Raw genomic sequence first — 15,025 nt, 5'->3', positions numbered from 1 at the left:
CTGATTCCATGTACTACTGAAGAGCGGAAAAACAAAATGACAAATACTACATAAAAAGACCATTTCAGTCCGGAGAGGCCGCTGTGAGCTGACACACTACTATGGGAAAGTAGTTATCCATAATTACCAATCAACATTTGCAAAGTAACGGACAGCACAGAATACAGAATAGACAATAGGTAAACAGCAGTATGATGAACATAGTGTGAGGTTTTGTGTGAAACAGGCTCAGTAACACAGGTAGAACCCCAAGAGTTACTGTAAAATTAGTGACCGGGAGTCAAAGGCTGGATTTCAACTATGTAAACTTGTATATTGTGCCCAGTGAAGAGTCAAGTGTGCATACATTAGTTTAGAGCAACCCCTTACCAATATTTAATAATTCCTTACATACTTACAATTGCACTCTGACAAATATAATCAGTGGAGTGAGATATGGGAAAAGCCTAATTTGCGATTGACTGATCTCTCTGAATCTGTTGGGTCTGCTCCAGTAATTCACATCAGAAAGAAAAATGAGCTTTGGCACTTCTTTATGGACCACGGACAAAACAAAACCTCAGGTAAGGAGGTTACTATTTATCCTGTGAAATATGAAGCTAAGATTCTAATTCAAACAGATGAATTCAGTATGTATTTTAAAAAGTTATACATACTGTAAAATAAGTAGAAAGATAACTTTTTCCTTAAGATCATATGTTGGAAGTTCAGAGTATACCTTAAGCTGGATAAATATCTGTAAAAGAGAATAGGAACCTTATTAATAATAGTGGCTACAAAAATAAAATAGAGCATTAGGCAGGAACAGGATGGAAGTCAAAATCTGAAAAACAAAATGTAGCAGCAGGGTCTATCAGGAAAATTCCAGCTAATGAAGGAGGATATGAGACGAACAGCAAGATAAATCGCATTAAGCACCAGGTGTCACTAAGACAAAGCACTGAAAATCAATGTTGTTAAAATGTAATTTATTGGGAGCGGGAGCTTTAGGTGATTAAGGAGAAAAAGTTTCTGAAGAGGGTTTTAGACAAAGGATTCTTAGTAAGATTGAAAATAGCTATGCATGAACTGAGGAAGAATATGAAACCTGCTAAGACCATGGAATTCATACATGTGTTATTTGCCCTGCAAGGAGGCCACTGCTGCAAACTATTCTGTATGTTGCTATGGCACAGCCTAGCAGAGCTACATTAATGTTTGTCCTTTACATGGCACTTTCACTAGTGGCATCTTCATTGTTAAGAAGAAAGTTTTTTGTTTTTTTTTTTAAACTAAAATAGCAAAACTGGTGACAAGATGAGGTAGTGGTTAGAACTGCTGCCTCACAGATCCAGTGTCCTGTGTTCTTTTGCTTCAGCTACTGTATTTCTTACTCTGTCTTCATGTGTTTTTCTCCTTCTACTCCATTTGCTCTCCCACCTCCATTAAGACATGCAGGTTAGGTGGATAGAAAATTCAAAATTAAGTTTGTGTAAGTGTGGGTGGGCCTTAAGAAGGATTAGAATTTATATAACCCTTTTCTAATCTATTAATATCACGTTACATAGACAGTGGGGAACCATTTCAACCACCACCAATTGTGTACCATCTGCTTGACTGATGTGAAGGCTGACATTCTTGCACGAATACACTCGCCACACATTAGCTATTAAATGGTGAAGGGGTGAGAGAGATAGTTAACCAATATTAGAAGGGGATCATTAGGGGGCCAGAATTACCAGGCCAGTGTGGACAATTTAGCCAGGACATCGGGAAAAACCATATTGTTTTCAAAAGATGTTCAGGAATCTTTTATGATCCTAGAGAGTACAGACATTGGTTTTATGTCCCATTAAAAGGATGGTGCCAATTTTTACAGCACAATGTCCCCATCAATGCACTGGGGTATTGGGATCCACACATGGACCAGGGTTGGCACCACCTGATGACCAAACCAGCACTTCAAGCTTTTCCTGGATGATCTCCAATCCAATTACTGGACGGGATCAAAAATGCTTGGCATCAGGTTTGGGTTAGGGTTAGGGTTAGGCTTGAGAATATTAATGTTAATATAAATAACAAAGCTTCCATATGATGACTATGACAGCAGAAACCAGAAACACCTCTTCATCTACAGTAACACACAAGGCACAGAATGACTGGAATATACTGAGTGCTGTGGCTACATTGGACTGTATCACATTAACAAAGGTAAAATGGTTATGATACTATGACAATTCAGCTACCACCCAGAAAAAGAAAAATAACTTTATGAACTGAAAGGTCTACTGTATATAATATTTGATTTTATTTTTTTCAAGATGCAAGGGACACCAAAAGCAATGCATTAAAACATTAGCTTAAGAAAGGATAAGATGGCTTCATAATAGAAACAAAATGTATAAATGATGTGCTAGTTCAAAAATTATATTTTCTTTTGACTTTACATTTTATCATTTTTATATACTCTAAATCTAATAAAATACATTTTACACAGTAGAAGGTAAACATTTATTTTAACAATAGAGTGGTAGGTAGTTACCATGGACATTCAGTAAACTCTAAAGAGACTTTATATTTTCTTAATAATCAATAAAAGCTAATTATGGGTGCTATTAACCAAACATATTACTAAAGCTTTTGCTAATTAAACAAATATTGAAACTTGAAGAAATTAACTGTCATGTATGTTCATTTTTTAAAGCCTTTCAAACAGCTTAAGCAAAGTACACAATAAAATGTACACTATGTAAATACAGGGAAATCTTTGACACTTTTAAATTATTAGCAGAAAGATTTCCTCAGCATCCAGAAGCTGTCAAAAGATCAGAAGTCTTTTACCATCTGCTAGAAATTGTTTCATTATTAAAACTGAACATTTCATTCTTAATTCAGCTGCGGCAAAACTGTCATGGGTCTAATTTTTAGATTCTACTCAATTATTTTCCATGCATTTTTCATCAGCTGTAATAAGAAAATTAAAATTCATTGCAAACAATTGTTTATATTTGATCCAGATAAAAAAAATCTAATCAGCTTGCAAATGTAGCTTAGAGGTAATTCAGTGATGTGAGGTCACCTTCTGTTAATTCTTCCCTTATTATGTTCAGCTTTAACACAGATGTAAAGAAGAATAAGATAGCTCACATGGTTTATAGCAGCTGCAGTGCATTTTAGAAAATTACATACAAATATTTCCAGTCTGCAGTCAGCTGCCATTTAAGCACTGTTAAGTTTGTGCCGTCCATCTATTTCCCAAAGTAGTTTAGACCGGTAGAGGATTGTCAGGAAACTAGAACCTATCCCAGAAAATCTGTACAAAACAAGGAGAGCTGAAAACCCCAAACTTGTGGGATGTACCCAGATGCACTGAGGTACGAGTCTGCAATGGAACAATGTCATACTTCATTTTAATTACAGATAACAAGTGGCATTACAGGAAAGTGGCACACTGCCTCCCACTTTTCCCAACAGATAGCTCTGTTGTGATGTCATGACAATTTCTAACCCACTTCATTCAAACCAGGATTGTGTTGGGGGACATTTGGGGGCTTGGAGCCTATCCCAGCAAGCATAGGTCACAAGGCATGAACAAACCCTTGACAGGGTCCCAGTCCTTTGCAGGGTGAAGACACACATACACACCAACACTCACACAAACACACACCAAGTACTCACTAGGACCAATTTAGCGCTAGTAATTCACTTAATGTCTTTGGACTGTGAGAGCATACCAGAGCATAAAGAAGAAACCCACTCACATACAAGGAGAACATGCAAATTCCACACAGGGAGAACCCAGGATACAAACTCTGGTCTCCTTATTGTACTCGACTGTTCCATCATGCCGCTCTCCTTTTTGTACAAAAATGAAAACAGTAGTTAACTCACTTCAATAATCTGCCATATTATTAAAATGTTTATAACAAGCAAAACTTAGTTGCCATATTCAATTTTCCATGATATCCATACATCCATCCATTTTTCAACCCTCTGAATCCGACCCTCTGGTCTGCTGGAGCCAATCCAGGGCACAAGGCAGGAACCAATCCAGGGCAGGGTGCCAACCCACCGCAGTTTCCATGATATGCTCAATGCAATTTTTTGTTTATAAAAATATTTTATTTTGGAGTAAGAGGAATTTTCTTCCTGCCTGCTGCTACTAGCCTGCTTCTGGTCTGCTTAGGTGGGTCCTTTGACCCTGGCGTGTTCTTCACACACATGCATTCATGTGTGTACTGCCTGATTTTGTTCCGCTTTGGGGTTTGAAGGCTGGAGATCTTTAAGCGACACACTGGTTGATTTTTTCCTGATGCAACTGAAAGGGTGTGTTATCTTGGAGTAGTTGTCATCATTATCATGAAATGTTGACTATTTATCTACAATATGATTTAACACTTTGCACATTCAACAAAATGGAAGTTTATGAATATTACTTTGCATTTCTGCCTTTGTTATTAATTATTTTATGTTGCTGTTGAGGTATCTATTAATACTATCCTTTAATGGTTCACTGTGAGACAAAGTGGAGGCGGAGGCTCTGTACAGTACAATGGAGGCTGGCAGAGAAAGTTCAGCTGACATCTTCAGGAAGTTATCCGCTCGCACTGTTCAGAAATGCTATCTGCTTGGCATGCCTGTTTGTTCTTGTGGTATTGCTGGATTATTTTTGATAGTATGATGCGGCCAGTGCTTTCTGAAGTACTTTATATTGTGCTTCCCCCACTTTTATGGCACGTCCGGAACTGTCGCACGTTTAAAGTGTGCAAGAGCTCGTAGTCACGTAGTCGTTGACTCTGCTGCATCTCTCTGCTCTGCTGTCTTGCGTAGCATAGCGCAGTCTTTTCATGGTTTTTGCTAGTGCTGTACCTATCTGCATGTTGTTTCGCGTTTCACGCTATATCAGCCTACATTTCAATACTTTCAAATACTTGTGAATTTTTGATCAAACCCTAATTAAGATGGCTTCAACAAAGAAGAGAAAAGTGGACGCTGAGAGTCGTACATTTCAAGAGAAATGGACTGACAATTATTTTTTTATAATGCAGAAAGAAAAACCTCTTTGTTTGATATGCTTGGAAACTATTTCAGTTTTAAAGGTATACAATTTAAAAAGACACTACAATACAAAACACGCTAATTACAACAGTTACAAAGATAAACTAAGAACAGATAAGATACAAAATTTGAAAAAATGTGTATCGGCACAAGAGATGTTATTCCGCAAACATACTGATGTAGCTGACAATATTGTTCGTGCAAGTTTTATTGTTAGCGAAAAAATTGCGAAGCACTCAAAACCATATTCTGAAGGCGAGTTTGTCAAGGAATGCCTTACTGCAGTCACGAAAGTTCTGTGTCCAGAGAAAAGCCATGAAATGGAAAAGATAAGTCTTTCTCGTTGGACAATAACCCGACGAATCGACGAAATGGCCAGTGACATAAAATTAAGCATTAAAAATATTGCATCAAAATTTGAAGCATTTTCCATTGCTCTTGATGAGAGTACAGACTCCAACGATACCGCTCAATTGGCTATATTTATTCGCGGAGTTGACGCTAGCTTCAATTGTACGGAAGAATTGCTTGCTCTCCAACCAATGAAGAATACAACAAGGGGTGAAGACATTTTCCAGGAAGTAAAAACTGTTTTTACTGTATTTGATTTAAAGTGGGAAAAGTTATGCAGAATATCCACCGATGGAGCTCCATCGATGATTGGACCAAACATCGGAGTTGTTGTCCAAATAAAAACCGAATTATCAAGTAACAAAATCAATACCGAAGATTTGTCGGTATTGCATTGCATTATACACCAGCAAAACTTATGTGCAAAATCAGTTAAATTTGCACATGTGATGGGCACAATAACTGCATGTATAAACTTCATTAAATCCAGGGCGCTAAATCACAGCCAATTTCAAGAATTTCTGGCTGACGTTCTTTCTGACCATGAAGATCTTACATTTTATTGTGAAGTGCGTTGGCTTAGCAAGGGAAAAATGTTGAAACGTTTTTATGATTTGAGAAATGAGGTATCTCTTTTCATGGACATGAAAGGAAAACCTATTCCTGAGCTAGAAAACAAACCCTGGCTGTGTGATCTTGCATTTCTTGTCAACCTAACAACACATCTAAATGAACTTAATGCTAAATTACAAAGTCAGGGACAAATGATTCATGAGCTTTATGGACACATAAAATCATTTCAAAATAAGCTTCGACTCTGGGAAAGCCAATTAAAGGAAGGCAATACTTATCATTTTCCCACACTTGTGAACCACAAAGATTTTGATTGTGAATCGTTTGCGAATGAATTAAATTCATTGAGTAGAGAATTCAACACTAGGTTCTGTGATTTTAAAAATCAAGAAGCAAACTTGCAAATTTTCTCTTGTCCATTTGATGTTGATGTCGAACTAGCTCCACTTTCATTGCAAATGGAATTAATTGAACTACAAGAGAACCTTGTCCTGAAATCAAAATTCAATGATATTGAATTACTTGACTTTTATAAAAACTATTTCCCATGGGACAAGTTTCCAAAGCTGACAGCTTTTGCTGAAAAGAATGACTCTGTTTGGCAGCACCTACAAATGCGAGCAACTTTTTTCAAGGATGAACTTCGTAAAATCCAAAACCAGGACGAGAATTACTGATGAGCACCTAGAAAACACATTGCGAGTTTCCACGTCCACAATATCTCCTAATATTGATAAGCTTGTGTCCACCATGCAATCTCAATCATCGCATTAATAAAGAGTTATTATTAAATAATATATTAATAAATATTTGTTGGTTTTTTTTTGGCCTTCTTGCATTTTCGATTTTCAGAAATACATATATATCCTGGCGGCACGGTGGCGCAGTGGGTAGCGCTGCTGCCTCGCACTTGGGAGACCTGGGGACCTGGGTTCGCTTCCCGGGTCCTCCCTGCGTGGAGTTTGCATGTTCTCCCCGTGTCTGCGTGGGTTTCCTCCGGGCACTCCGGTTTCCTCCCACAGTCCAAAGACATTCAGGTTAGGTGGATTGGCGATTCTAAATTGGCCCTGGTGTGTGCTTGGTGTGTGGGTGTGTTTGTGTGTGTCCTGCGGTGGGTTGGCACCCTGCCCAGGATTGGTTCCCTGCCTTGTGCCCTGTGTTGGCTGGGATTGGCTCCAGCAGACCCCCGTGACCCTGTGTTCGGATTCAGCGGGTTGGAAAATGGATGGATGGATATATATCCTGAAGTACTCCGGCCCGCGTAATCTTTCTACTTTCTAATCCGGCCCATAGTCCTGTCAAGGTTACACATGCCTGGTATACAACATGCTTATTTTTCAAACCAACATTTAACTCTTTACCCATCAATTGTTTTCATAATTAAATTTGTTTATGCCAAAGACACCTGTGATGGAGGCCCATCCTGACAGCATTGGCTAGAAGGCAGAACACAGCCCTGGTTGAGGTGCCAATTCAATTCTGTGTTGCCTTCTAAATTATAATATACTTTTATGTTTTTTAAGCACATAATGAAAAGCAGGTGCATGTTTTTGACTCTTGACTTTTTATTGTTAAGCTTTTTTGTACACTTTAGTTTTTCTATTAGGTTTCCAAAATATGTGAACTTATTCCAGAAGATTCAGTGAACCATGCAGCAAATAATGTAGTTGTCAGGCTTCCATTTTCATAGAAAATATAAAGAAAAACAATAGCTGACATAGATAGCTGCATTATGCTCAAGCTCTTTGTATTCAGCATGTAATTACACTTAATTCTGTGTGGTGTTGCTTATTTTTAAGACATCTTGAATTTAATCATCTTGTGACGCTTTCTAGAATATTAAAGTGGCAAACCCATGCCAAAGAAGCTACTTGTTTGCTTTTGAATTGTACAGGGTTATCACACTAACCCAGCCAAAAAAACAGTAGCATCTGATGTTGAAGACAGTGATGGAATCTTTAATGGAAGTAGATAAATAAATGCCTCTTTTACACTGCCCACTACTTATGTTTTACATGGCTGTGCCATAGGTGCATGTATGATTACAACCTGTTCTAAAGAAGAAAAAGAAGAGCTTAATACCTTGTATTCACCTGAGGCCATTTAGTTCTGTCAGCAGGGTTTTTACCCAGCATTGGTGATGTCAAATGCCATCTGTTAAGAGAGGAGGTAAAAAACAATATAGAAAATAATGAAACAGCCTGAAAAAAGGAATATAAATGTCTACCTTTATACTGTGCATCAGTACCAAATATAAAAAAATGAGTTGAAAATATTGTGAACAAGTTTAAAATTGTATTTGCGCTGAATTTAATACAAACACAGTTTTCAGCTACATGCGGGAGAATTTATAAGCTTTTAGAAAGGGGCATAACTGAAATGAATAACCACTCTCTGTTTTAAGATAGCAAACCAAAATGCTGCCGACCATTAGAATTAATGCAATTTAACCAGTCATATTCCAAACATGCTTATTCTAGAGCATGGGTGTTGAACTCCAGTCCTGGAGGGCTGCAGTAGCTGTAGGTTTTCATTCTAACTGTTTTCATATCAGTGACCAGGTTTCAATGCTAATTAACTTCTTTTCCCTTCATTTTAATAGCCCTGTTTTTAAGGATTCAGTCCTCTGAATTGATTCTTCAATAAATGACAGCCAAACAGAAATGAGACGTGAAACGAACTGACAGATGACCATCTGAACTGGGGCTTCAAACTCCAACCAATTTCACTCCACCCAGTTTCTTAATGAGAAGCCAATTCTTGCTGTTAATTAACCCCTTTATTTAATTCCACAGCTTGTTGCTGTTCTCATTCTCCCACAGCAGACATTTCCAAAACTGTTGATTTTTCTAAGACCATCATCAAAACGTTTTGGCGTCCTGAGAGATCAACCTTACTGAGACCTTCAGCTTTCTTTATTTTCAGATATTGTGTGATGGGCTGGTCATGTGACGTCTTGTTTTGTATCTCATTATTGTTTGGCTGCAAATTAAAGAAAAAGAGACAACTAAGGGGACTGAGTTAAGTTAATTCAAGCGAAGGCAAAAGAAGTTGATTAGCAGAAAAAACTGGTCACTAATTAAGAAAATGGTTAGAATGAAAATCTACAGCCACTGTGGCTCTCCAGGACCGGAGTTTGACACCCGTGTTCTAGAGCATGCGGACACTTGCCATGGGTGGGAATCCAGTCCATGGCAGAGAACACTCACACAAGCACACTAGGCCCATTTAAACTAGCCAATCAAAGTATATCTTTGGAGTGTGGCAGAAAACTGCATCAAGCAAGCCCACAAGGACACAGGAAGAACATGCTTACTCCATATACTCTAAAATGTAAAACCTGTACAGTACATTTCCCACTAATTTTCTCTCCTGAATATTCAGTTTAGAATGGGGTACAGTAAATCAGAGCATGTTAAAATATTAGATTTTTTTATCTGATTGCTGTATTTACATTTCTTATTTCACTTTTTTAGAGATGGTTCACAGGTGATGGGTGTAACAGAGCAAGATGCAGAGGGCAGGAAGATATGGAAAAAGATGATCTGCTGTGGTAACATATTATACAACATCATGCGCCCTTTTTTACTTAGAGCAATAGGCTGCTATTTCATTTTACAGTCAGGAGTGTGTGATGTTTCCTGACTGTTGATCAAAACAGGCTTAACATTTGAGGAGTGCAATGAGCGATGGTATTCCCTACGTCTCAATTTCCTAAAGGGATTAAAAAAGATTAATTTGTCATACTACTGGGGCTTGCTCTCCAAAGACCATAGTTGATTCTAAAATGAGAAACCTAAGAAATTCAGTATTACAAGGCAGAAATTTAGCTTGTCATTTGCTGGAAAAATATAATGAGCTGCAGCAGCAGAACAAAATAAAAAAGTAAACACATTTTCTTTTCTTATATAAAACAATCCCATGATACATTTTAATTGTGGAGCACATCAATAGAAAAATAATTACAAAGACAGTATCTGAGTTCCACACCTGGTTGTAGAGGTAGTTTCCATGACTTAAGGTCCCTCAAAGATCTTAAAGCCACTGTTTCAACTTTGTGTTAGCAAATGAAAATTACTGTGGTCCCAATCCACTTGTGGAATGCTGCCTTCTTTACAAGGTGGCTTGCTAACAAGTCCTTTATTTCAATTTCAGAGACACTTCACAAAGAAACATAACATGGGAGTTCAGCCTTTCTTTGAATTACTTGTTGAATCAGTTGTAGCCCTGCACTGGCTTTCACTCTTCTGGATGTTTCTTGGCAGTTACATGTTTGTGCTCAGCATTAATTTCTATCACAATATTCTTCATTTAACAACATATCATATCAGATGAGGATGGCACAGCATAGATACAGTTAACAAGTGTTCTAGAAGGGCAAAGGCCACCACCAGGTTGGTACAGGGCTTTGGCAAATATTGCAGGCTGCCTCCGAAAAATGTAACAGCATATAAAAGAATTCTAGGGAGATTCCTTTGTGTGTTCTGCATGCCCCATGCTTTGTGTTTTTCCTTTTGTATATTCTGTGATGTTTATTTTGTCCATAAAGATGCGATTTTTTAACCTTTTTTCCTCATTGCCATCTGTCTCATTACACAAAACACCGCTATACCAAAGTGTGTTCCTATTTCTTCCCATGAGGTTCCTCAAAAAAACTCTGAAACTGCTTAGTTACAACAGGTCCTCCTCCTCTTTACATGGAAAGCATGCCAACCTAGGAATGCCTTAACCATGCCATGACGAAGCTGAGTTCACTAGGTTTTATCCTCATAATCAGGCAGATCACTTGATGACTCTGACTGACTTTTTAAAGGGTGGGCTTTAGTTGTTTGGATGGGTTTTCTTTTCTGCAATACTCATCATTCTGCAAAACAGATTAGCAAATCTGAACAAAAGTTGGAGCATTTATTTATAGTGTTCAGTACAAAGTTGGACAATTCTGTTAGTAAAGAACTGTAAATAAGTGAATATGACAGAAGCAGACCCAGCAGAAAAATGCTGAGAAAATAAAAAAGATTATCTCTTATATATATTTCTCTTCTAGTTTGTCCTGCTTCCACTTCAAAACCGGTCCCGCCCACACGCAGCCAACACGGCATTTCTCGATTCCTATTCGTCCTCTTCCATGTCATACACTATACTGGCGTGCTGAGTGTAATACATCCAACAAGTACTCGAGGTGCTGCCACAACGATAAAGTAGCTTTACCACCTTTGCGGGAGCCACCTGTGTCTTTACAACAGCTTCCTACACAGCAAAAATCAGAAGCTAAAAATTGTCGTGTACACATTCGAGAATACAACTCTTCTCTAGCATTTGCTTCCATGGGTGCACAGATAACTCAACCTCCTGGCCACGGACCATATGTTTTAAAATACACTGGCAAATTTATCACCAAATCTCTCCACTATACGCTAAGACTTCTACCTTTCCAGGATATGGACAATTGTATGTTTTTGACACAGCGCAAGCTACTGAAGTACACTTACAAAATAAAGCAAACTCTGCATGCAGCAAAAATGTACTTCTCCAGCTGGAATCCATGCTCAGAACCATCAACCCCTTCGCTAAATCATACAAACACATGCATGAAATCGCTCAGTCCAATCCAACAGCATCTGTACGAATGGTTTTCAAGGAAAACCTTAGGCAGGATTTACAACGATACAATGCCCCGACATGTCACACCAATGTTGCAACAATTTTCGTCAGAGAAGATGGCGCACCGCCTGCCGAAAGGGACATTTGCATCTATCCCATAGGCAACTCCTGTAAACAGATTTCCACGCTCAATATGAATTGCAATCCTATGGTTTACCCACTTTTATTCCCTTACGGAGACATTGGCTGGCACAAAGATTTACAACATGTTCCCGATAAAAAAAACGCCAAGCAAATAAGGCTTACTCAGTGCCAATTTTACGCGTACAGATTAGCAATGAGGAATACATTTAGTATTTTTCACTCCAGTGGCAAACTATTCCAACAGTACGTCGTAGATGCGTATGTTAAAACAGAGGGCGCGCGTCTCAACTATCTCAGATTACATCAACAAGATCTGCGCGTGGAACAATACAAAGGACTATCAGACGCACTGCAAGCAAACACTGAAAATAACAACGTTCATGTAGGCAAAATGATCATATTACCTTCCACATTTCCAGGAAGTCCAAGATACATGCAACAAAACTATCAGAATGCCATGGAAATTCGGAAAGCCTGATTTATTTATCACTTTCACATGTAATCCTGCTTGGCCAGAAATTCTACATGCACACTGCGTCTTTCAAGAAGCATTTATTTCTTCTTGATTTCTGAATTTCTTTCTCACCGTTTTCCGTTCCTATTCTTACACCGCCGTATGCTACGGCGGGCATCGGCTAATGTAATTAAATAAATCAACAACAACAATAAATTGCACTGCAGTAATTATTTCTCTGCGTACTATGCTCTCAAGGCTGCTACATGGATTAAGGTGTCACTCCCTCTGCCCACAGAAATCTCAATGTGGCACACTGTTCAACAACAGTGCAAACCTGCAGCAGAGCGTATTATGTTCATTTGATCTTGACTTCAACTACACTAATGGCAGAGTGCTGCGCTGTGTATATTCGAACTACCCATAAGCCATCAGCGGCACCTCTGAAGTTGGGATATCCAGTGTTTTTTTAGAAGGAATCTGCATAAATCATGCTGTTTTTCAAATGGAGAAAGGGAACAGCCATCGAGAGAAAACCTAGCTAAACTCATCAGTATCTCCCTTGGCCATGGAAAAAGGTTCTTCAGTTCAAAAGACCTGTCAAGATAGGAAAAGACCCACAATCATCTCCAGGAATGTGAATCCTGCATTCCATTACGACTAGCAGACTAGGGTGAGCTCATGAAGTCCTTTTTTCAATGTCACTGTACTGACTGTGAATCATTTTACATTTAAGACTTCAACTTTTTTTGGGTTGTTCGGCATCTACAATTCATTCACCTGTTATAAACAGTTAACTTGAACTTTGGACTATTGTGTGAACTTTGAAAGGGGGCTGGGTGTGTTTTCTACTGTATATATTCTTCTTGCCCTTTTTTGTATAAAATATTTTTCCCTGCTAACTGAAAATGCCTTATAACTGTTTTTGTTTCATATACTATATATATTCACTTGTCTGTTAGAGCTGTTTATTCCAAAAGGGAATGTACAGCAGGGTGCTTCAGGGAGTGATATTGGCCTATCCTTTTATCAGTCACATTACAATTGAGAAGGTGAGTGGTAGCGATCGGCCTATTTCAGCTTATTGGGCCTGACTCATTACACTCTTAATGACAGTTGAATGTGTTTTGAATGCATCAGATTATGTTAGGAGTGTTTTGGAGATGAAGGGAATGTCTGACAGAGTGATAAGCATATAGTTGCAAAAGTTGCAAAAGAGGGGTAATGTTAAAAGTCATCAGCGCATATGCTCCGCAAGTGGGATGTAAGATGGAGGTGAACGAAGATTTCTGGAGTGAGTTAGACTAATAAGTCTTTTATTCTCTAAATAAGTCTGTGTGGACTATGATATTCGCGGATGACATGTGATCTGTAGTGAAAGTTGACAGCAGGTTGAGGCGAACCAGGAAAGGTGGAGGTACGCTCTGGAGAGAAGGGGAATGAAAGTCAGTAGGACCAAGACAGAGTACATCTACGTAAATGAGAGGGAAGGTGGTGAGTATGACTGCAAGGAGGAGGTGGTGAAGAGGTGGTTCAGCAGTTCAAAGCAATGAAGAGTGCAGCAGAGAGGTGAAGAAGAGAGTGCAGGCATGGTGGACTGGGTAGAGAAGAGTGGCATGTGTGATTCGTGATAGAAGAATAACTAGATGAGTGAAAGAGAAGGTATATAAAGCAGTAGTGAGACCAGCTATGTTGTATGGTTTGGGGACAGTGGCACTGAAGAAAAGACAGGAGGCAGAGCTGGAAGTGGCAGAGTTGAAGATGCTATGATTTTTGCTCGGAGTAACGAGGGCCGACAAGACTAGAAATGAGTATATCAGAGGGAGAACACAGGTATAACAGTTTGGTGACCAAGTGAGAGAGGCACAATTGAGATGGTTTGGGGACATGCAAAGTAGAGAAGAGGGGTACATCGGGAAAAGAATGTTGAGGATGGAACCACCAGACAAGAGGTAAAGAGGAAGGCTCAAGAAAAGATTTACAGATGTGGTAAGGGAGGACATGAAAGCAGTCACTGTGACAGAAAATGATGTAAAATACAGGGAAAGATGGAAACGAATGATCTGCTGTGATGACTCCTAAATGGGAGCAGCTGAAAGAAAAAGAAGTGGAATGAAAGGGTCACAGCGGGAATGCATGGCAGAAAAATGAAGTTAATGGGTGATCACCATTGTTCTGGAGGCAAAAAACGGTTCTACCTGGAACTTGAAAGGTGTACCTATGAAACTGATAATTGTGTGTATATCCATACTGTTATGCATATATGTGTATTTATATGTAAATACGCATACTCTACAGGATGTATTTTTATCATTTCACATGACATGTGCAGTATTTCACCTTGATTAACTTGGTTTGAACTTGGGAAAGCTGAACTACATCTTAAAATGTATTTGTTAAGAGCTTATTTACTGCAAAGCTTTTAACACAGAAAACAGCAGATGTTCTGCATTTGAATGCCCATATGTTGCAACTGGGATATCTGATTCATCAACTTGACCTCATGTTCCACCTGCAAGCTGATGATACACAGCTCTACATGAAGAATCATTCTTATGTAAGCCTTCAGCAATAGAAAGTCTCACTTAATGGCATCAATGCATTGCTATCTGCTAAATATAACTGAAATGTAAAAAGCTGAACTGTTTCTTGTAAAGCTTCATTTTAGCTGACGGTTACCGACTCCTGTTGAAAGTTCAACTCCTGCCAAATTATCTGCTTGCTAATTGTCTATTAAAATTATAATTATTGTCAAATGATCTAATCTTTATTACTGAATTTAGAGTAATTTGCAACAGGAACTTAAATTATAAACATTACATACCAACTGAAGTGAAAACCTCTGTTACCTAGGATGCAAGGTGA

General features: G+C 38.6%; 1 protein-coding gene across 1 annotated transcript; it reads left to right on the top strand.

Annotated features, from left to right (window-relative positions):
• The first annotated feature begins 4,895 nt into the window (after window positions 1–4,895).
• Window positions 4,896–6,638, top strand: LOC127528021 (general transcription factor II-I repeat domain-containing protein 2-like). Its single transcript, XM_051928586.1, has one exon. It carries the CDS (start codon window positions 4,941–4,943, stop codon window positions 6,636–6,638), a length of 1,698 nt encoding a protein of 565 aa, XP_051784546.1. The 5' UTR covers window positions 4,896–4,940.
• Window positions 6,639–15,025: the final 8,387 nt, after the last annotated feature.

The sequence above is a fragment of the Erpetoichthys calabaricus genome, chromosome 1 (genome assembly GCF_900747795.2).
Source record: "Erpetoichthys calabaricus chromosome 1, fErpCal1.3, whole genome shotgun sequence".
Classification (NCBI taxonomy): domain Eukaryota; kingdom Metazoa; phylum Chordata; class Cladistia; order Polypteriformes; family Polypteridae; genus Erpetoichthys; species Erpetoichthys calabaricus.
This window is presented reverse-complemented; position numbering and strand designations above follow the sequence as displayed.